At 45.1% G+C, this 22,166-nt stretch overlaps 1 protein-coding gene across 5 annotated transcripts in view; it reads right to left on the reverse strand.

Annotated features, from left to right (window-relative positions):
• Nucleotides 1–22,166, reverse strand: part of KTN1 (kinectin 1) — a 106,045-nt gene that overhangs the window by 55,583 nt on the left and 28,296 nt on the right. For all 5 annotated transcript variants that reach the window (XM_079983304.1, XM_079983306.1, XM_079983305.1 and 2 more), the window contains exons 2-9: nt 16,498–17,055; nt 13,860–13,997; nt 9,866–10,042; nt 6,998–7,128; nt 6,090–6,206; nt 5,140–5,280; nt 3,527–3,633; nt 1,697–1,829 (exon numbers count right to left, since the gene is read on the reverse strand). In XM_079983304.1, the coding sequence (XP_079839430.1) occupies nt 1,697–1,829; nt 3,527–3,633; nt 5,140–5,280; nt 6,090–6,206; nt 6,998–7,128; nt 9,866–10,042; nt 13,860–13,997; nt 16,498–17,020 (1,467 nt within the window). In that variant the 5' untranslated portion in view covers nt 17,021–17,055. The remainder of the gene's footprint in view (nt 1–1,696; nt 1,830–3,526; nt 3,634–5,139; nt 5,281–6,089; nt 6,207–6,997; nt 7,129–9,865; nt 10,043–13,859; nt 13,998–16,497; nt 17,056–22,166) is intronic.

Consider the following 22,166-nt stretch of genomic DNA (forward strand, 5'->3'; position numbering starts at 1 on the left):
CTGCTAGACTACTTTAGCAAGTGCATCCAGATTCTACATTTAATGTAACCCCGAGTTTACATTGTCAGCCAAGGACCCCTTCTAAATATTACTAATGGATTCTCATCGTTTCTTCCAATCACCCTTTGACACCTGCTCCCTAGGTGGTCCTGACATTGAGCATAACATTTACATAATTTTATAATGAGTTAGGCAGTTTATTATTGTTGTTAACTGTTGAGGGATGGGCTAGTCCCAGCAACATTACAATAGTATTTTTCGGGTGCCTTCCCTATGACATTGGGATGTTCTTCCTAGGAAAGTTTACCTGGCACCTGCTTTTGATTGCTACAAAAGTCAATACCTTTTTATTCCATTTTTTTATTTTAAAAAAGCTTTTAAGTTCCTGTGTAAAAGTATTTTCTATTGTCTTATAATCCACTGCATCTGCTGTTTCATCCTGTGGTCCTGCAGATTTGTGAGGGTTCTTCCGCCCACCCCATTGTTCATATTTTTATATTTATGCCACCTCAAGAGAAACCAGAGTATATTATTCTTTTGTTGTGAATTGGTTGGGGAACACTTACGTACTGAAAGCACAGGTGAAAAATTATATATAGCAACCAGTCTCTTACCTGCATACAACCAATCGGAAAAATAGATTTGGGACACTTACATAATTTATAGTTTGATCTTATTATTAGATTTAGAAGTGTCCTTGGTGTGCTGGCTCCACATCCACATCCCTGTAGTGGGTGGCTGGGTCTACTACTTGGCTACAAAATGCTTTTTTAAAATCTATTGCTGGAACTCATCAATTGCACAGGTCACAAAGCTTCTGTAGCTGGTAACTTATTAAAAGAAAAGTATATAGCACTTGTATATTCTGTCTGTCTGGACAAACAGCACATTGCTTGCCCATGAGTCCCTTTGGAGTCAAACTGCCCTTTGTTGACCTCTTAACATGGAGATTCCATAGGAAAGGATGGGAAACCTTTCTGGCCCAGTGAGCCAGATCTTTTTATCTGTCCCCACCTCCATGGGACAATGCACAGGGCAAGACTTCTCACTTCTCAAGCTGCTTTCGGCAAGGATCAGCTGCTTGGGGGGAGTTCCCCACAGGTTGATGATCCAGCGGCACCTCACAACCAACATCACAAATGATGTCCGGGGGTAGGGTAGGTCGGCACAGTTTTGCAGGAAATAGCTTCATAGGAGAAAGTGGGAGCTGTATCAGGCCTAACCTGGCCCATGAGCTGGAGGTTTGCCAGCCCCGAAATAGAGAAGTAAGGTAAAAGATACAGTTAAGGTAACATATCCTCCATGGAACAGCTGCAGCCTCTGAAAAGCTCTTGCAGGGGATCCCCCAAATTTTAGGAGGGACCTTTCAGGGACAGCATGCACAAGCAAAGGCAACAGCCTCATGCTGTCTGGAACGTAGCCAAGTGATTGGCCAAGGAAGGAAGGGGTCCCAGAACTTCAATTTTCCTAATGTCCACACAGATTTCTCAGCATTTAGGACACATTTGCGTATGTCCACATTTTGCCTCTGCCAATAAATGAGGGCTGTACAATAAGAATGTAGCACCCTGTTGCTAACTATCCAACTAGAGTGTTTGCGAAACCACAGTTCTGTTTGCAGCTTTGATCATGTCTGACAGGCACGTTTGGGGACAGATGGTGTTACCTCAACCACAGAAGGCAAGATGGAACTCACCTTTAGTTGATTGACAGCTTGTTCTGTATTCTTCTTAAGGAGTTCCTCCTGCTGCAATTTGTTGTTCTTTTCTGTCAACTCATTCACAAGCCTAGCACAATCTTGGCGCAATTTGTTGAGCTCTGACGACTGTCTAGATACAAAGAAAGAAGGTTGTTTTTCACATTACAAGGCAGTATTTGGCAGTGGGAATGTGCATCTGCAGAAAGCCAGACAGTTGCCATTGGCAGTTGAGCATAAGGTAGTATTTTGAGTGCTTAAAAAAAGCCTACTCTGAAATATGCTATCATAAAATTATTGGAACTGGTCAATTATTCTGCTGTGAAAATTCCACATTCACTGATAAGACTGAGGTCCCAGTTATAAACTACAGAATCTAGTGAAGCAATCTTTTGTTGAAGTGAGTTTTGCTGTTCTATGTGTTCATGCTTTCAAGTATTTAAGGCTGCTGAGTAAAATTTGTACCATTCTCTCTCTCTCTCTCTCTCTCTCTCTCACACACACACACACACACACACACACACACACACAGTTAACCCATGAGCATGAATTTCTACTACATGTGTTGCAACTACAGATTTCACCAAAAGGGTAAGAAACAGGATGTATGGAGCACACATGCCAAGTTTTCAAGGAAGACACTCTCCTCCACTGCTCCTGAAGAACAACTCCCCCCCCCCCCCCCGACCGCCAAAGGTGACTTTGGGAGAACAGAAAGGATCACACATGCCCAACTTACAGGGCACGGCCAATGGTAAAAAGTGTACATTAACTCAGCAGAAGGAAACATACAAACTCCTGAAGATATAACTCTAGTCTTGGACAGACATTATGTTATCACTACAGTGGTACCTCGGTTTTTGGATGTAATCTGTTCCAGAAGTTCGTTCCGAGTTCTGAAACGTTCGAAAACCGAAACTCAAAACGGAAGCCGCATTTCCTATTCAACTACAGAGGTGTGTTCGAAATCCGAGGCATTTAACTTCCGGGTTTTCGGAGTTCGAGTTCCAAAACGTTCAACTACGGAGGTGTTCGAAAACCGAGGTACCACTGTATGAGCAACAGATGACCAAGAGACAAAAGACTGGCACTCTGTTCCAGGTTTTCATCTGCTCTCCTGATAGCATTAACAGTGCCACTGCTTGAATTAAGGGGGATGCATACCCCTAACATTTGTGAAGACCCTGTCCTCCAAGCTACTGTTTCTTGAAAGCTATCGGGGGTGGGTGGGTGAAAGAGTTGGCTAAAGTTGGTCAAACTCCACACCCACCCACTCCCTGGCCCCATTCTGGCATCCCAGCTTTCCACTGCCATAGTCATCAGCACTACGTGAGCATAGTCCATCTGCTTAGGAGAGCGAGTTCTCATGCCAAACCTTTCCTGTTTGGCACTAAATTACAAAACAAACGCTGACCCTGTGCTGATATAACAGCTGAAGAAGACTTAAAACAATAGAAAATTAACACTGAGCCTTTAATGAATGATGAGTACCAGCAGACTTCACACCAGACTGATCCTCTGTACATTTTGGAAAAGCAAAGAAGAAGAAGAGGCCAGATCTATAGGGACAGTGAAGTAAAAACTACACCATCATCCTATGAGCTGCCATGGCCCGATACACAAAATGATGTGGCTGGTACCTTTTCCTCAATAACCTGAGTTCCTCGATACATTGCAATAGGTCTAATGGAGGTATCCTTAGCTAGTACTAGATCAGGCACAACTAAAGTCCACAGCCTTCAAGAACACGTTGCACCAGGCACTTCATAATCATAATTTTAGGGCAAAAGCTACAAAACTTATGTTTTAGTGGAATCACCAGTAGCGTACTTGCTTTCCATTTGGTTGGTGGAAGTACTGACAGCGTCTCTCAAGATACCATTCTCTTGCTTCAGGCGATTAATCTCCGCCTCCATCTGCTCACGAACTTGCTGAAACTACACAGGGAGAAGAAAAAGCAACAGCCAACTTCCTTAAACCAGACTATTAGTTCAGAAAGAGCAGGACTGCATTTCATGCAAGACAGATTTTTAAAAGGAATATATCGTTTAGCATCCCAAGAATTGCAGATTCTAGTTGCTAAAGCTGCATAGATCATTTGTGGGTAGACTTCAGGCTGGTAAGATCTACTTTTAAAAAACCACAAAAAACCCTAGAACCCCAAGATGTATGAACCAGAGCCATGTGCAACAGACTAACAGACAGAATGAAAGAACAAGGTGCCTCTGAGCAGGTTCTGAGTCTAGTGATTGTTGACCTTTAAAGCCCTAAACGGCCTCGGCCCAGTATACCTGAAGGAGCGTCTCCACCCCCATCATCCAGCCCGGACGCTGAGGTCCAGCGCCGGGGGCCTTCTGGCGGTTCCCTCATTGCGAGAAGCAAAGGTACAGGGAACCAGGCAGAGGGCCTTCTCGGTAGTGGCGCCTGCCCTGTGGAACGCCCTCCCATCAGATGTCAAAGCGATAAATAACTACCTGACATTCAGAAGACATCTTAAGGCAGCCCTGTTCAGGGAAGTTTTTAATCTGTGATATTTTAGTGTATTTTTGGTTTTTATGGAAGCCACCCAGAGTGGCTGGGGAAACCCAGCCAGATGGGCGGGGTACAAATAATAAATTATTATTATTATTATTATTATTATTATTATTATTATTATTATTGGTTTGCAGTCCCAGAACTGCACTGAGCTGAACTCCTAATCCTTTGACAAAGTCCACCCCGGTTAGCTTTCTTTCAGCAGCCTAAGTGGTATGAAAAGGTGTACTGCTGCAGCTGCTATTAAACAACTGGAAATCAGAAAAGTGCTTGATGATCTACTGCAAATCAGCCAGAGATCTACCGGCAAACTCTAATCTACTTTCGCCCCACCCCTGGCATAGGCAGACTTTTAAGCGTGAGGGCAAACATGCCTCACACTTAAAAGCAGCCCACATGCCTCACTGCCCTTCTTCTTCCACGACTTTTAGAGGCACAGTTATACAAAATCACCCCCATCTATTAAAATCTGCTTTAAAATATATACCTAATAAAATCTATGTACTATCTTGGCCCAGAAGACAAACCACAAGATTCTGCAGTGCAGGGGCTGGCCAAATGTCCTGCAGAGCCCTCTTAGCCCACCTCCAGAGGTGCTTTTACATATAAGATGGAAAGTCAGCTCAAAATCACCTTGTGCGCTTTCTGCTCTGTACTAAAGTCAAGGAAAGGCTTTTGTCTTGTGAAGGCGCACCTGCGACATTTCTGCATCAGTATTGCAAAGCAGCAGGAACCATTTTATGCCTCAAGAGTGAAAATGCCCCTGAGAGGCTCCACAGAAGAGATAAAAATCCTACATTGAATTTCACTCGCTGGCACTTCGACAAGCAAAATGCAATGTCCTCTGCGAAAGGAATTGTCACCACCCAAAGCATCTGCTCAGCCAAGCAGAAGTGGGAAGTTTTTACCTTCATCTTCATCTGCTGGTTTTCTTGGTAGCCTACATGGATCTTGTTTTGAAAGACTCCATGGTCCTTTTCCAGGGTGCCAATTTTTTCTCTCAGCTTTGCTGCCACTAAGCTGCTTCTTTCCTTCTCTGAAACTAGCTCCTAGGAGGGGAAAAAATGATGCCTCACTTCTACAAGCAAACTTCAACAAATGCAACGGATGGACAAAGACAGAATGACAGTAAGAGGAGGTATCTGTACATCATTTTCTCTTAACATTAGGAACAGGAGTAAGGTTTTTAAGCCAAAACCTTCAAGTTTTGGGAATGAGATTTGGAGGAAGAGGGGGGATGCATGGGAAGCAATGGGGTCATTTTAAAGAGCACTACAGTGGTGCCTCGCAAGACGAAAAGAATCCGTTCTGCGAGTCTCTTCGTCTAGCGGTTTTTTCGTCTTGCGAAGCAAGCCCATTAACGGCTTAGCGGATTAGCGCTATTAGCGGTTTAGAGGCTTAGAAAAAGGGGGAAGGGGGGGGGAAACCCGCAGGAACTCGCAAGACATGTTCGTCTTGTGAAGCAAGCCCATAGGAAATTTGTTTTGCGAAGCACCTCCAAAACGGAAAACTCTTTCGTCTAGCGAGTTTTCCGTCTTGCGAGGCATTCGTCTTGCGGGGCACCACTGCAAATGGTTGGGCAACTCAGAGTAGGAGAGCTGGAGGAGGAAAAATCATGATACAGCTAAATATGGAAGCTGAGAGTAGAAAGATGACAATCTTGAAACTTAGTTTGTTGATTATAAGCAGAAAGGGATTGGGGTTAGGAGAGTGTCGAGACGGTTATGCAGGTTTCCCTGATGCCTTCTCCTTACCCCATTGTAGCATTTTATTTACATTCCCTTCTCCCCTGCTGCAAAAGAAGCCAAACATCAGAGACCCAAACTGACGCACCTATGTGCCCTGTGAGCCACCGTACCTGTGAGAGCTGTTTGCAGTGCTCCTTTGCGGTGGCAGCTTCTTCTTTCACAGCAGCAAGCAGTTTGTCCTTTTCTTGAAGCTGATGCAGGGCTGCCGCCGAGTCACCCTTACTGGCCTGCAACAACCAAGAGCAAAACAATGACAGGCAGGAAGAGCCAGGCTGGACTATAGCTTATCATGACAAGAATGATAAGGCTCACGTATGTCCCCTCTCCCCTTCTAGCACAGCCACAGCTAGGGTTTTTTTTAAAAAAATCAACTACAGTTTAGCATTACATCCAAACCCGAAAAAGTGACTAATCATAACTATGGTCTGGCCCTGTTTAGGGAAGTTTTTTTAATGTTCTGTTGAAAGTCGCCCAGAGTGGCTGGGAAAACCCAGCCAGATGGGCGGGGTAGAAATAATAAATTATTATTATTATTATTATTATTATTATTATTAACAAGCCAGCTTCATAACCCATGGTTTAAAGCTCGGCTGTTTCAACAAACTGTGGTTAATCTTTATTATGTTTGTTAGTTTTCTGACAAGCTGCCATTAGTCAAAGATGGAAGAGAAAGCTTCCCTTGCAGCCGTGCCACAGGAGGGAACCTTCAGAAAATAAGTTCTGAGGATCAATACTTATGACACCAGTGTCAGAAAAGGCACGAAGCACGTAGTGTGAGAACGACTGTCTCTGTTCTAGTGTTTATTTTGTATGCAAGGCTTCTAGGCCACCTTTCAGTAACTCTATAAGGATGGCATAAGAGAAGACAGTAAAAGCATCAGTATAAAATCATGATTAAAACTAGAAATACCAATAGGTCGCAGAAGCAGTGCTTGCCCAGAAGTGTTAGCCTCAAGTGCTCTAGCAAACCCAACACCCTCCTTTCCAGTCAAGTGCTGTGACCCAAAGTAGCCCTTACTTTCTGCAGAACGTCCTGAATCACATTCGATTTCTCCTTTAGCAGCTCCACCACACTCAAGGCCTCCTCTTCTGTGAAGATCATATTCTTCATAGCCAAGAGAAAGTCCTTAAATTTCACCTCGGCGTTTTCTGCAATAAAACCCACCAGCAACATTTAACATACAGGGGCATGTTTGCTACGGGAGGAATTCAACAATGTGCTGGCCAGGATGAAGGGAGTTGTAGTCCACAGCTTCTGGGGGACACCAGGTTGAGGGAGTCTGATTTGTGGTACACTATCCGAGAACATGCTCTCCATACCCAACAAGCCATTTAGGACCAGGGAAGTGTGTTCTTTTATGGTACAGAATGTGACCCAACAGCTCCCCTCCTCACACATACAAACAAATCACGCTGCAACCAGCCAAAAAACCCTGCACAAACACCATGCAATAGAACGAAATATCATTTAACTCCCCAAATCTCCCTCCCCTCTCTTTTCCCTCTACTGCACAATGTCTATTACAATAGTGTCTCATACTTAATTGTAAACGAACTGTGAAAAGACTATGAATTGCCAGTGGAGATGCTATTCATACTTTTCCTTGTTTAATTGTTTAACTGCAACACAGGAAAATATTTAATAAAAACTAATTTTAAAAAATCCATGCAGGATTGTGACAGTCCCAGATTACTGCTGGAGCAACGCAATAATGCCCTCTCTGGAACAACCACGGGCCTCTGCCCTAAAGCAAGGCAGTATCAAACCTTAAGCAAAGAAGAAGAAGAGTTTGGATTTGATACCCCGCCTTTCACTCCCCTTCAGGAGTCTCAAAGCGGCTAATATTCTCCTTTCCCTTCCTCCCCCACAACAAACACTCTGTGAGGTGAGTGGGGCTGAGAGACTTCAGAGAAGTGTGACTGGCCCAAGGTCACCCAGCAGCTGCACATGGAGGAGCGGGGAAGCGAACCTGGTTCCCCAGATTACAAGACTACCGCTCTTAACCACTACACCACACTGGCCCAATGTAAACATCACCAGGCCCTGACAAGGGGAAAGCTTGGCTCAAAGCAAGTGTCCTCAGAGCTCCCAGTAAAGACAGGAAAAACCTTTTCTGATGCCCCCCAAGAAGCAGCTTACAGATCTGCTGAGGGGAGTGTTTCTAATTTGGGTCGGAAAATCCCAGACCTCACTGGAAAAGAATGAGCTGCATTTGGATAAGGCTACAGATTACAGTGGTGCCCCGCAAGACGAACGCCTCGCAAGACGGAAAACCCGCTAGACGAAAGGGTTTTCCGTTTTGGAGGCGCTTCGCAAAAAGAATTTCCCTATGGGCTTGCTTCGCAAGACGAAAATGTCTTGCGAGTTCCTGCGGGGTTTCCCCCCTCCCCCCCCCTTTTCCTAAGCCCTAAGCCGCTTATCAGCTGATCCGCTGATAAGCCGCTTATCAGCTGATCCGCTAAAAGCCGCTAAACCGCTAATAGCGCTAATCCGCTAAGCTGTCAATGGGCTTGCTTCGCAAGACGAAAAAACCGCTATACGAAGAGCCTCACGGAACGGATTAATTTCGTCTTGCGAGGCACCACTGTATGGGGAATGTCTAAAACTACAACCATCGGCCGCTATTTATCTTTCTTTTCTGTGCAGCCACTAACCTCCGTTTTCTTTGAGTCAATAATAATAGTAAGGTTGCAAATTATGGTATCAACAGCATAAGGAAGCCAGACTAGAGGAATGGGGAGTGGGGCAGTGGAAGGGAAAGCAGAGGCAACACCGGAAAAACTGTGGCGCGATAAGCAATGTGCACGTTTGCCAGGTCTAGGCTTCAGAGCCAGCCACATGTTATGACTGCTGCAGGACACATCGATTTGTTACCGTTCACACAAGGGTCTTTTGCAAGAGATGTGTGTGTGTGTACACAAGCTTTGCTTCATTCGCATTGCTTGCTAAAAGGATCCTGTGCCAAAAAGATTGGCCAGTATGCAATTGTAACATGCAGGACTGCACTCAGTCCATATTATCTGCCACCCGCACCAATGCTCACGTAGTCACATTGTGCTTCTGGTACCATTTAACCCAGTGTTTCCCAAACTGGGGTCTCCAGGACCATCATCGCTGACCACTGGTTTTGCTAGCTAGGGATGATGGGAGTTGTAGTCCAAAAACAGCTGGAGACCCAAGTTTGGGGAAAACTGATTTAACCAGTAGTAAAAACCTTCAGCGAAACCTGCTTTGTCTCTCATAGCTACAGCATTCAGCTAACTCAGAAGCGGGGAGAACCATTTTCATGCCGAGTGTCATATTCTCTTCTGGGCGACTTTCCAGGGTGGGGGCATGCGAAGGTGGGTGTGGCCAGAGGCAAAAGTGGGTGGGGCAATGGATGCAAATTTCACCTTTCTGAAGTAGGCTAGTTCCTAGGTACACCCACCCCCTCTACCCTCCCATCCAGGCAAGCAAGTTCAAGGGCATATTCCAGCAAGGCAAACACACACAATGAGAGGGCAAAGCAGGACTAGCAGTGAGTACAGCTTGGTGAGAGCTCCTGGGGCCAGACAGATAGGCTTGGAGGGCCATACTGCCGTCCAAGCCTCAGGTTTGCAACTCTACAGCTAACGAGATTCAAATGTCATTTAGAGAGGCACATCTGGTGAGGAAGGGGAAGGAGCGAAGCTAATTATATTGCAAGACTAAAACTCCGAAAGATTCCCTCTACTTCCTGCCCATTTACAGGAAATTGCACATCTGCCCACATCTCTCCTCAACCGTGAAGGAGAGAAACATGATGGAAAGGAAACCTCAGCTCTCGCCGCACTGACCGCATTTCCACGCTCTGCAGCACAACCCCACAGGCCTCCCTTGGCCCTGCCATGTCCTCGACCGCAGTACCTTTGTCGGTTTCATTCTTCAGCTTCTTGGAGTTGCTTTTCTGCAGCGCTTCAATCCCATCTTGTTTCACCAAGTCAGCCGCTTCTCTCTTTTCCCCTGCCAAGTTCTGGTCAGCATTATCCATCAAAGGGATATAAGTCGTTGCATGAATCAAAGGCTCGTCTACCAATGTCATGACTGGAGTTTTAGGGAACAAAGGGCACACAGGCAAAAGGTGCTTCAATTATTCAGAAATGTATCAGTTTCATAATTTTTGACCTGGCAATGTATCGCGAATCATGGTGTGTGTGTGTGTGTGTGTGTGTGTGTGCGCGCGCGCGCGCGCTCTTATGCACACAAGCTCTGTGCAAAAACCACAATGTGGGGAAAGCCATGAAGCCAGCCAATGCCTTATTCCATCCTTATTTCAGACTTCGTCATACATTGCGATGTTGAAAACCAGATCTCGACCAGCCCCAAGACACACTGTATCAGGGTAAGAAAACCCTAAAGGATTCCAGGTTATTTTAACTTTAATTAAGAATGGAGTAAGAACTTTGGCTCTCACTTTGTCATCAGAAGTCATTATGCAACACTACTAAAGATCACAGCTCACAATTTATTATGCAACACCGCTGGAGTTCATAGGTGGCATAGACCTGAGTGTAACCAAACACACACACACACACACAAATATGCATGGAAGAGAACAATTGAAAAGCTTTAATTGTAGAGTATGGCTGGGCAACCACATGGTTGTCAGATGTGGCACCATCAACAGAGACTGTGGAGCTGCAAGCTGGGCTCCTTGCATTGCAAGTCCCATAACTCTCTACACCCTGGTTCAGTACACCAAGGCATGAGAAGCTGCGCATGTACCAGTGAATGAATTGTTGCATACCTGACATGCACACAAACACAAAAAGCTCAGGCCATCGGTTGCTGAATCCTTGCCTAAAACCACAGTTCCAGCAGATGGTGCTGCAACCACCTTAAATATTCACCTTGCATCTTTCACCCACATAAGCAAGTCTAATAATCCAAGCAACAATTATTGCTTATGTGGCCAACATTAGCTGTGCTTCCTCTTTGACCCCTTCGGGCTGCAAGGGTGGGAACAGAGCATGCCTGAACACTCCTTCCACCAACCCCATTCCTTGGGTCTTGGACAACCTACAGACACACAGAACAGTTCTTCTGACTGCACCAACAGGCCTTGATACAGGAACTGCCATCCACATCCACACCTAGGCACCAAGAGAACTAGTCATCAGATTTCCCTTCCCCATTGCATAACCCTTCCATGCCTAGGCTTGCCATTCAGCACAGACGTCTCTTTCTCACCCACCCCTCAACCATTTGATGAAACTTTCTGAGTTTTTTCTAATCACATGATGTAGTATAGTTTCAAGGGTATAGGGTACAAGCTTTAGGGAAGTGGAAGATACGCCCAATGACACTACTTTTAATTTTTAAAAAATGATTTGAAAGCATTAATTGAACCATACCAGTTCCTTATCCTGAGAGCTAGAGTTTTTCGGGGGGCGGGGTGTCCCTAATGCAGGGTTCAAACTCTTGCTCAGTGCAGGTCACAGATGCTGCCTGCATTCTCCCTGGCCTGTTTTTGAATGTAGCCAAGCCACGAGGTTGCAAGTCATTAGAAATTTGCAGGCTCATGGACTGCTGACTACTCTCAATGCAAAGTGCTGGCCATTACCGTTAAAGCCTTATTGATTTGGAACCAGCACATTCACAAAAACCATCTCTCCCCATATGAATCTGTCGCTCCACCAAGATTAACTGGGGAAACCCTTGTGCATATCCTGCCATCTTCCAGGATGCTGTTGGGAGGAACATGTGCAGCACCCAGGCTGAGAAACTCCCGGCCCAGGAGACTTAGCTGCCCTGCACAATGAGGTTAATTCTGATGCCACTGCAAAACGTTTTTTCATTCTTACAGACTTTCAACGTGATCAGAGTTTGATTGCACTTAGTTGTTCTTGCTTGTTTTGTTTCAAAACTTCTTACTGTTTCAAAACTTCTTACTGTTTCAAATTATAAATGTTGAACACACTGGGCATTTTTTAAAACAACAACAACCCGGAAAGCAGATCAGAAATGCTTTCACAGAAACAACAATTTGAAACCATGAAATGGACTTAAGAGCCCATGGTTTGAAGTTCCTTGTTAGTGGCAGGCAGCTATGGTTTGCCCAATTTGGATGTCACAACAAACAATGGTCAGGGCAGGCGAGGAAAGGGAGAAAGAACTATGTGAGAGAAGGGGGGAACCACGAGGCAGTCACAAACCATGGTCTGGCCAATAACATCTGAAGTAGGCTCCTCTGCACCCATGAGAACATGTAATCTCACAGAGTAGCTGTTCCACATAGACATGTTTCAGCCCCTTCAAGAGAATCACTTGAGCACCTCCATGCCGCTCACCTTGACCAAGAGGACAACAAGAAGCAAAGATTGTGCAGTGCTTGCTATTAAATCAGACATAGAGTTACAGCCTGGATTCTTGACATACCATTGCTTGACCCATGTGTCAAACCCTACTGCCTTGGGCGGTTTACAGGAAGACAGAATAAAGATTTCAGAGACAGATAAATACTGATGGACCAGAATCTGATGTTCATTTTTGTTACAAAAGTGACCTAGGCACATTCCTGAAAGGGAAAACAGTAACAGCAAAAGAAGAAAACACGGCCTGTCCTGAGCTTTAAAGCACTAAGAGCAGATATAGAGCAGATGAAATGTTCTGCTTGCTAAGAAGTTTATTGTGAATAAGGCTTCATAAGGAGGCAGTGCCTGCTTCATCAGGTTGCATGAAATGATCGACTGGGTCAGTGTGGCATTGTGGTTGAGTAGAGAGTCCAGGGTTCTAAACCCCACTCAGTTGTGAGCAGCGGTCGAAATTTGCCAGGCACATTTTGCACCTGGCTACTGCCCACTTGCGACCCAGTGAAGATGCCCAGCCCCAGGGTGGTGCCTGATGTCTCCAACCTCTGGAGGAACATGCCTGGGGATCCTCGGATCTTGCCTGTTTTCACACGCTCACAATACACCCTGTAGAATTCTATCTGTGATATTTTATCTGCACAACCAGAATGAATTTCAGGAACCAAAAGGTTTTCTCGAAAAATACGACTTTTGAGCCTTCTGGCTCCCAAATGCTAACTAGACATTCCGTTTGGCATCTAGCTTATATATCTGAGTTTCTAACACTAGTTGTGAAGCTCACTGGGACCTGTCACCTTCTATCAGTCTAACTTACACTACAGGGGTAATAGGAGTATAAAATTGGAAGCAGCGGATAGAGAAGAGAGAGAATTATACAAGCTGCCTTGAGGTCCTTGGAGGAAAGGAAGAATAGAAAAATAAATAAAACAATCACACCACACACATACATTTTAAGAAGTGTCATTCTGTAAATGTGCTTACATGCATGTACATGCACACACAATCAATGCAGGGAGGAACCGTTTGTAATGCAACATCAAAAATGAGCACACACAGGGAAAGGAGAGAGAAAATGAAATGAGAACAGCAATAGCATACGTAAGTCTATCAATCAAAGTTAACAAGATCCTATATGTATAGGTCAAAACGTCATTAGATTTAGATAGATCCAATAGAAACTTGGAAAATTACATTCTGAATCAGCCCTGACAAAATCATATCAAATATGTCAATGAACTCCTGTTCTGCAGCCTCAAGCTTTATCTGCCCCTAAAGACGTTTTGCTTGAGTAGAGCAACCTTGAGGTCAAAAGCAAAAGGCCCTGGGCAACTGTACTGTTCACACACACAGTGAGAGGTTACAACAGGCTCTCTACTCCTTCCCACTTCTGAATTGGCCTGGTGAGTACCCTATTTTCCCAAACATTTTTGAACAGTGTCTCAGAATTCAGAGGACAAATCCTTAAAATTAAACTCATGGCAGTTACTCCATCCCCACTGACAATGAAAGGATCTTAAAAGAAGAGTGAGAAAGAGAAATCTGCATCTTACCATTATCTGTCTTTTGTTTCTTTGCAGACACTTTCTTCTTGCCTGATACACTTTCTTGTTTTATCTCATGATGCAACAGGAGAGGGTCCTGCTTTTTAGTCGGGGACAAAAATGAATCAGTCTTGGCATCCTGGTCATCTATAAAAGACAAGACACATCAGGCTTTAGAGTGATCTAACATGGTATGTGTACATGCATATATGTATGTATTCAGACACTGTCAAGATAGACCTCAACATTCTGCCACACTCTTAACTTGACCAAGAAACGGAACACAGACTGAGGCTATGCAAGGAAGAACAGCCTCAACTGTTAATGGTTGGGCTCTCAAGATACAGGGGAATGGTATAAATGCTGAGCTCCATCGGTTTCCAAGTCTTCACCTTTACTTAATTATGAAATTGAATTCACCCCTGTAGGGAAGCCAGAAGGTATACACTGCATTTGGGAACAATGCAGAGGCAAATTTGCCCAGCACCCAAACATGGGTGACTCCACTCAACAGGAAGCCTACAAACAATATTGTATGTTTTAAAATTCAATTGTAAATAATCTAGAGACTGTCCTGTGTTAGGTGCCATCTAACACAGTGCTGTGTCACTGTGCCAAAGTGAGACACACATGCTTACACACAAACATCAATAATACCATGATCCTTACAATATACAAGCTCTGTCTCCGTACATACCCTCTCCTATCATAATGACAAACATTTTTCTAATATGTAAAGAAACAGAAGTAGTTATAACTTATTTATCAGAAGCACCTGTGCAGAAGGTTTTAAATATAGGCCAGCAGAAGAGTTAACACAAAACTGCAACCAAGAATGAATAGTGGATTAGTAATATCAAAACTGTTTTTTGTTTTACTCTGAACATCTGGGTCTGGGGACAAGTTCTGAATAGCCCAAAAGCTTGCTTGGACCAACAGAATATGCCTGTTTCTGAAGCTGCATTCCACAGATACGAGGCAAAACTCTGCTCTAAGAACACCAGGAGGTGCAAAACTATCGGGGGTTCAGCCCCCCAATACTAGCAAACTTTTAAATGCCAATATGAAACTTTACATAGCAAAGCATTTACTGAAATACTAAAGAGCCACTTCTTCATGGAAGTCAAGGGGTTGTTAAGCAGCAAGGTCCGCATCCTTATTCCACATCTGATTTTGAAACTAAGTTTTGCAAAACATTGCCTCACTTGTATTGCGCTCAGACCACAGAGCTGCTAAGACTCAGGTCTAGGGAGATTAGCCGTGAGAGCAAGTTAACTACACTTCCGAATATTGAATCACTGCAGTATTTTTTCTTAAAAAAGAAAGAAAGCCTAAAAACTGCAGCATATAGAGCATCTTGCAGCAGCACCTCAGTAGCAATCATCAAATGTGCACATAAAAAGCAGCACGTTTTTATTGTAAAAAATAAAGAGAAGAGAGAACAGGGTGGAAGGGGACTGGTAGAGAGATAACAATCTGGTATAATGCAAAAACATCAAGCAATTGCAACACAGAATGCTGGTGCAGAAGTAATCTGGAAATGAGGAAAGACTGCATGCTTTGACGAGAACTTTTATGCTGAACCTGTGACACCAGCTAGCCTTCAAGCATACAGTGGTGCCTCGCAAGACGAAATTAATCCGTTCCGTGAGGCTCTTCGTATAGCGGTTTTTTCGTCTTGCGAAGCAAGCCCATTGACAGCTTAGCGGATTAGCGCTATTAGCGGTTTAGCGGCTTTTAGCGGATCACCTGATAAGCGGCTTAGGGCTTAGGAAAAGGGGGGAAAGGGGAAAAAAAAAACCAGGAACTCGCAAGACATTTTCGTCTTGCGAAGCAAGCCCATAGGGAAATTTGTTTTGCGAAGCGCCTCCAAAACGGAAAACCCTTTCGTCTAGCGGGTTTTCCGTCTTGCGTGGCGTTCTTCTTGCGGGGCACCACAGTACTGGAAAGTCTTTTACTATATCTTAACAGTAGTGATCAAATGCAGGGTGAAGAAAGTGCCTCATGCTGAAACTATTCTCCACTCCTTTTATATTTCCATCTTTGCTATCCTTAGATAAGACGGTGGCTTACTACAATACAGCACCAAAAAGTGTGGGATTTATTGGGTGGGGAGCAGAAATAAATGAGTCCAATTCTATGGAGGCAGCAGGAGTTAGCTGGCAGTTCCACAGGGGCTGAAAATAACCCCAAACCTCTTTTGGAAGCATTCTGCAACAAGACACTTAAGCTGCTTTCAGACAACCTGCTTATTGAGCCCAAAGTCTGCAGGAAGACTATATGACACCACATCAGGGAATTAGTGTTATCACACACTTTCCAGAGGATTTCCAGATTAGTTTTCCTTATGGCAAAAGTGTCTAATTTTTTTGGGGGGGGGGGAGGGATGTGGGTTTGCTGTACAAGAGTGCCAAACCCACTCTGCTTGCACAGCCTGAATTTATCATCAATCAAGGCCTATCTGTAAAACACTGTATTTTAAACCGGGAGCAAAGCTGTACTTAGGGCAACGCTTGTGGAGGTGAGAGAAAGCAGTAAAGATATATTGTGCCATTTTGTATTTTAATCCATCCCAACAGCTTAGGAACCTGTGTTGGCTAAACCAAGCCCTCCCCCCCCCCAACCCCAAATTCTAGCATGAAGATACCTATTCCATTCTTCTGCTTCTTTTGTCCCGCCTTCTTCTTTGACCCAGCTCCATCGGACGGTGGGGTGGGCTGTTTCGTAACAGGTACTGGCTCCACTTTCTTCCCTCCAGACTTGGTGCTGTCCGGGTCTTTGGGCGCCTGCTCCTCTGGGCTCCCTTTACGTTTCTTCTCCTTCTTCTTCCTCTCTCGGAGGCCACTGGGGGCCTCTGTCACACCCAAAGGGGCAGTAGGGATAGGCTCCTCTTCTGCCCCCAAAGCATCAGATAGCTTGAAGTCTCGAGGGGCGCTTTCCGAGTCAGACTCGTGGAGGTTCCCATTCTGAGCCTCTTTCTTCTTGCTCTTCTTCTTCTCTGCCTTCTTTTTATCAGCCTTAGCAGGCGGAAACTTTTGGTCCCTCTTTTGTTTCGCGAGGGCTTCATCGTACAGAGTTTCCTTCATAAAAAGCCAGAAGAAAAGGAAGATAACGGCAATCACGACAGAGGGGACGAGGACAATGAAATAGGTAGACTCGTAGAATTCCATTGTGCTTTTCTTCACTACTGCCTATAAGAATAAATCTGCAAAGAAATAGAGAAAGATGTTAATAAGCAAACATTTTTTAAAGTCCATTTTTAAAGAAGCAATACAGGAAGAAGAGGGATTCTTTAAAACATTAAAGGGAATCATGACATGAAAACTATCAGGTTTTCTGACTGGAAGCTGCTCCTTGCTAGAGGTGCTTGGTTGGAAAATGCTGGGCATCCTTCTGAATTTTTGCAGGTTATTTCCTAGGAGCACTTCTATGATGCTGTACACCATTTTCATTTTTTTAAATCCCCTCCAAAAATCGATGCCCACAAAATGCAAGGGAGGGAAGCAAATTCCTTTTGGTTCTTCCCCTACACCCAAGAACTTAGCACAAAAACCCCTGGACCAATTTGTTTGTAATTACGTTTCTTTAACCTAGGGAAATCTCTCTCACACACACCTGAATGCTATTTTCAAACAAACTGACAATGAGAGTCTTATCGTGAAATTTACAGCCCATTGTTTGCAAAGTTGGTTTGGAATGGGCGCTGCCCTTCTTTTTCCTCCTGTGGGCCAAAAGTTGAGGCCCCGCAGGCTGTGACGCTGCTCACATCTGACACACACCCAAGCTCAGAATGCACAGGCTTCCTTGTCCCCCATTCAAGTTCACACAGTTCAGGGCCATCTGGTGCCAAGACCAGCTACCCGCCAGGGCACAGCTCCAGAGAGATTAAAGAGCAACACTACTCAACAAGTCGGAAATGCAAAGTGCAGAAAAGTATCAGAGTCCACAGCAAAGTTATGGGGGCAGCTTTAAATCCATAAGCTTTCATGGCAGCTCAACCACACTCTCCAATGTTTAGAGATCAGGTGTGTCCCTGAACACACACACAGCAAACGTGTCTCTGGGAATCTATAACCGGACAAGGCTTCCAGAAGCGCAGTAATCTCATGCTTTCAAGAAATGTGGGTGGTCTACAGAATTTGCATGGGACGCAGGTGGCGCTGTGGGTTAAAGCCTCAGCGCCTAGGACTTGCCGATCGAAAGGTCGGCGGTTCGAATCCCTGCGGCGGGGTGCGCTCCCGCTGCTCGGTCCCAGCGCCTGCCAACCTAGCAGTTCGAAAGCACCTCCGGGTGCAAGTAGATAAATAGGAACCGCTTACCAGCGGGAAGGTAAACGGCGTTTCCGTGTGCGGCTCTGGCTCGCCAGAGCAGCGATGTCACGCTGGCCACGTGACCCGGAAGTGTCTCCGGACAGCGCTGGCCCCTGGCCTCTTAAGTGAGATGGGCGCACAACCCCAGAGTCTGTCAAGACTGGCCCGTACGGGCAGGGGTACCTTTACCTTTTTAATCATCAGAGAGTTTGATTCTGCTTCAGAGTGTTTAGCAAAACGAAACTTTTTACAGTCATTCCCTTCTTTTTATTTGTCTACAAACCACAACACCTCTACTCATAGGCATCTGCCCAACCCTCAAGATAGTCCAAGGTCCTTCTATGTATTTACAACCAACACATTCACACCCCTACATATCACACAGCTCAGAATATTCGAAGGGCTGCTTTCTTCCACGTGAATGCATCCCATTTACTGTGTTCATCTGAGGCCTGGCTCTGCACTGGCAGATGTGGCTTTTGCTGGAATGAGGGGCAGGGCCCTCTCGGTTGCAACACCTCTCTCATTTATGCAGGTTTCTTTAGGCGAGTTGTTAAAACTTTTAATGTTCTGGCATGCTTTGAGGGGCAGCTTTAAATTCCTCCCTGCTATTTGTTCTCAGTTTTAATGCTCGGTTTTAAGACTTCAAATTGGAGGATTTGAATGTTGTGCACTCTCTTTGTGGATCCTTTCTCCAGTAAAATAATGTATAAATAAGCCATGACAACTATTTATTTGCTTGCTGCTTTGAATACAAAGGTACAATTTAAAAAGAGGATGTTTCCTGGTTGTCTGAACTTCCTGCAATCAATGTTTGGCTTTAGGGTCAAGGCAGCAAATTATAATTAGAGCAGCCACTCTAATTTTTTTTAAGGGGGGGGTATACAACTGAGAAAGTACACAATAGAAGTTTATATAATTATATAATATTGGGGAAGAGTAAACACTCCTCTCTCTCCCATAATACTAAAACTCAGTAATGAGTTGATGTTCAGGGCAGAACTGATGGGTAATGAAGCACTTCTAATGAAGTGCAATGGAATTCACTTCAAGGTGTGGCTGCTGTGGCAACTAGCGTCTTCACTAACTTTTCAAAAAAGGATCAGACAGATTCACTGGAAACAACAGTTGATGACTCTATCAGCCAGAATCCCTAAATGGAACCTCGGTGTTGAAAGGAAGTACAGTGGTGCCCCGCAAGATGAACGCCTCGCAAGACGGAAAACCCGCTAGACGAAAGGGTTTTCCGTTTTGGAGGCGCTTCGCAAAACGAATTTCCCTATGGGCTTGCTTCGCAAGACGAAAATGTATTGCGAGTTCCTGCGGGTTTCCCCCCCTTTTTTCCCCTTTTCCTAAGCCGCTAATCAGCTGATCCGCTGATAAGCCGCTTAACAGCTGATCACTAAAAGCCACTAAACCGCTAATAGCGCTAATCCGCTAAGCTGTCAATGGGCTTGCTTCGCAAGACGAGAAAACCGCTATACGAAGAGCCTCATGGAACGGATTAATTTCGTCTTGCGAGGCACCACTGTACACCCCCCCCAAAAAATATTTAGTGTTGGGGACAAAAACTATTGCCTTCATGCTCAGCTTGTGAGGTCTGCTGGATGAGCAGCTGGTCGCTGCTGTGAAAGAAGGGTGCTGGATTGGCTGAATATCTGCTCTAAAGATCCAACAAACCTCTTCTTAGGTTTTAAAGCTGCCGGAACAGACATGGTTATTAGCAGTCCAACCACCAGTCCATTGGGCCCAGCAGCAGTTTTGTCTTCAGTATGGTGGCAAGTCATGGAAGAGCTACTCTCTCCCAGCCACTCCTAGCTACTTGCAATTTAGGGTGTGGCCCCAGAATTTTTGCATGCCAACATATATCACCCCAGATCTCTTGGGAAACCCATCTGTTGAAATTCTGGTTTTTCACCAGGAAGCAGAGGGGAGAGGGAGGCCCAGGCACAATTTCAGTTATTTGGTTAGCCGCCCACAAGGGTTCTTCTTAAAATACATTTTTTGTAATAAATGTTATCAGGAATCTTATTTTGCTAGCCTTACTGACTCAGGTTTAAAACTGCCCACCTTTGCAATATGTGGGCTCACTTCGCCGCCATTTTACCGTGGTTTTTCCAGAACAGGCCAACCTTTTTACTGTAATATAAAAAAAAGCAAGCAGGCAATATGGGCAGAATACCTTGTGTGATAAGACAGCACCAGGGGGTTATTGAGCCTATGCAATGCTACTGCATCAGACCGGCCCATGATCTGCCACTGAGCAGCAAAGCCTCGCCTGCAGTTCAGCAGGCCTTGCTCTGCAAAGCACTGCAGGGGTTTACAACTCCAAGACCTGGGACCAATACATAAAACAGTTGCACATAATCAGCAGAGGCCCAACAATTCTGCTCACCACGGCCTCTGGAGAAGGCCCTACTCTGAGAAGGCTCGGCCTTCTGCTGCAGCTTAGGGCAAATGTAGGCAGCAAGCTTCACCCCCCTAGTTGCGCTGAGATTTGGAGGGCACAACAACTACATCTGGAGAGAGAGGCTACAGCTGACTATCTGGGCACAGGGCGGATGAGGTGCTTCAAGCACATTGGCTGCCAAGTACCAAAACAAGCCCCAGCTCAGGGTTTTAGAGTGGGGGGAGGAAAGGAGAGAGAAGGGAAGCGAAAGACCATCTTTGGATCTGCAGTCAATGTGCTTTTAAGGCTCCCCTGGAAGGCGGAGCCACAGTGCCTACTGGTTAGGCTTGACAATATGCCCAAATCACTGAGAATTTATTTTAATATTTTTTATACCTCACTTACCACTTTCTCTACGAAGCTAAAGACAGTTGGCTCCCCCGCCTCGCCCAACAGATATGGGAAATCAGCTGCTCTTGCAGAACAATACCCACTGCTGATCCACTTCACATATTTGTTTTGTGAAAACTGCTCCCAAGCGCTGATGTGAAAGCTAAATGAACAGAGATTACAGTGGTACCTCGGGTTACATACGCTTCAGGTTACATACGCTTCAGGTTACAGACTCCACTAACCCAGAAATAGTGCTTCAGGTTAAGAACTTTGCTTCAGGATGAGAACAGAAATCGTACTCAGCAGCGGGAGGCCCCATTAGCTAAAGTGGTGCTTCAGGTTAAGAACAGTTTCAGGTTAAGAACGGACCTCCAGAACGAATTAAGTACTTAACCCGAGGTACCACTGTATTGGTTCTTTGGTTGGGCCCTAACAGAGCTTCTTTTCCAACCCTGCAGCTATGGGATTTGGAGGCCGGCATTACAAGGAGAAGGAAGAGCTCCTTCATTGGAGGTTTTTAAACAGTGGTTAGATGGCCGTCTGTCATGGATGCTTTAGTTGAGATTTCTGCATTGCAGGGGGTTGGACTAGATGACCCTTGGGGTCCTCTACAATTCTATGATTACAACCTGGGAGGTCTGAAACAGTTGTTTACATTTAGACAAACCTGAAAAATCAAGTTTTATACTATGGCAGGGGTCAGCAAACGTTTACAGCAGGGGGCCGGTCCACTGTCCCTCAGACCTTGTGGGGGGCTGAACTATATTATTTTGGAGGGGGGGATGAACGAATTCCTATGCCCCACAAATAACCCAGAGATGCATTTTAAATAAAAGTGCACATTCTACACATGTGAAAACACGCTGATTCCCGGACCCTCCGTGGGCTGGATTTAGAAGGCGATTGGGCCGCATCTGGCCCCCGGGCCTTAGTTTGCCTACCCATGTACTATGGCAACTCTGGGGAAAATTAATGGATGTTCATTATGGGCATCTAGAAAAGACATATTTTCATCCAGGCTTTTACATGTAATTGAGTGTGCAAGGCTTAGGTAGAATCATAGAATAGAATCATAGAGTTGGAAGAGACCACAAGGGCCATCGAGTCCAACCCCCTGCCAAGCAGGAAACACCATCAGAGCACTCCTGACATATGGTTGTCAAGCCTCTGCTTAAAAACCTCCAAAGAAGGAGACTCCACCACACTCCTTGGCAGCAAATTCCA

Source organism: Podarcis cretensis (genome assembly GCF_951804945.1).
Source record: "Podarcis cretensis genome assembly, chromosome: 1".
Lineage (NCBI taxonomy): Eukaryota > Metazoa > Chordata > Lepidosauria > Squamata > Lacertidae > Podarcis > Podarcis cretensis.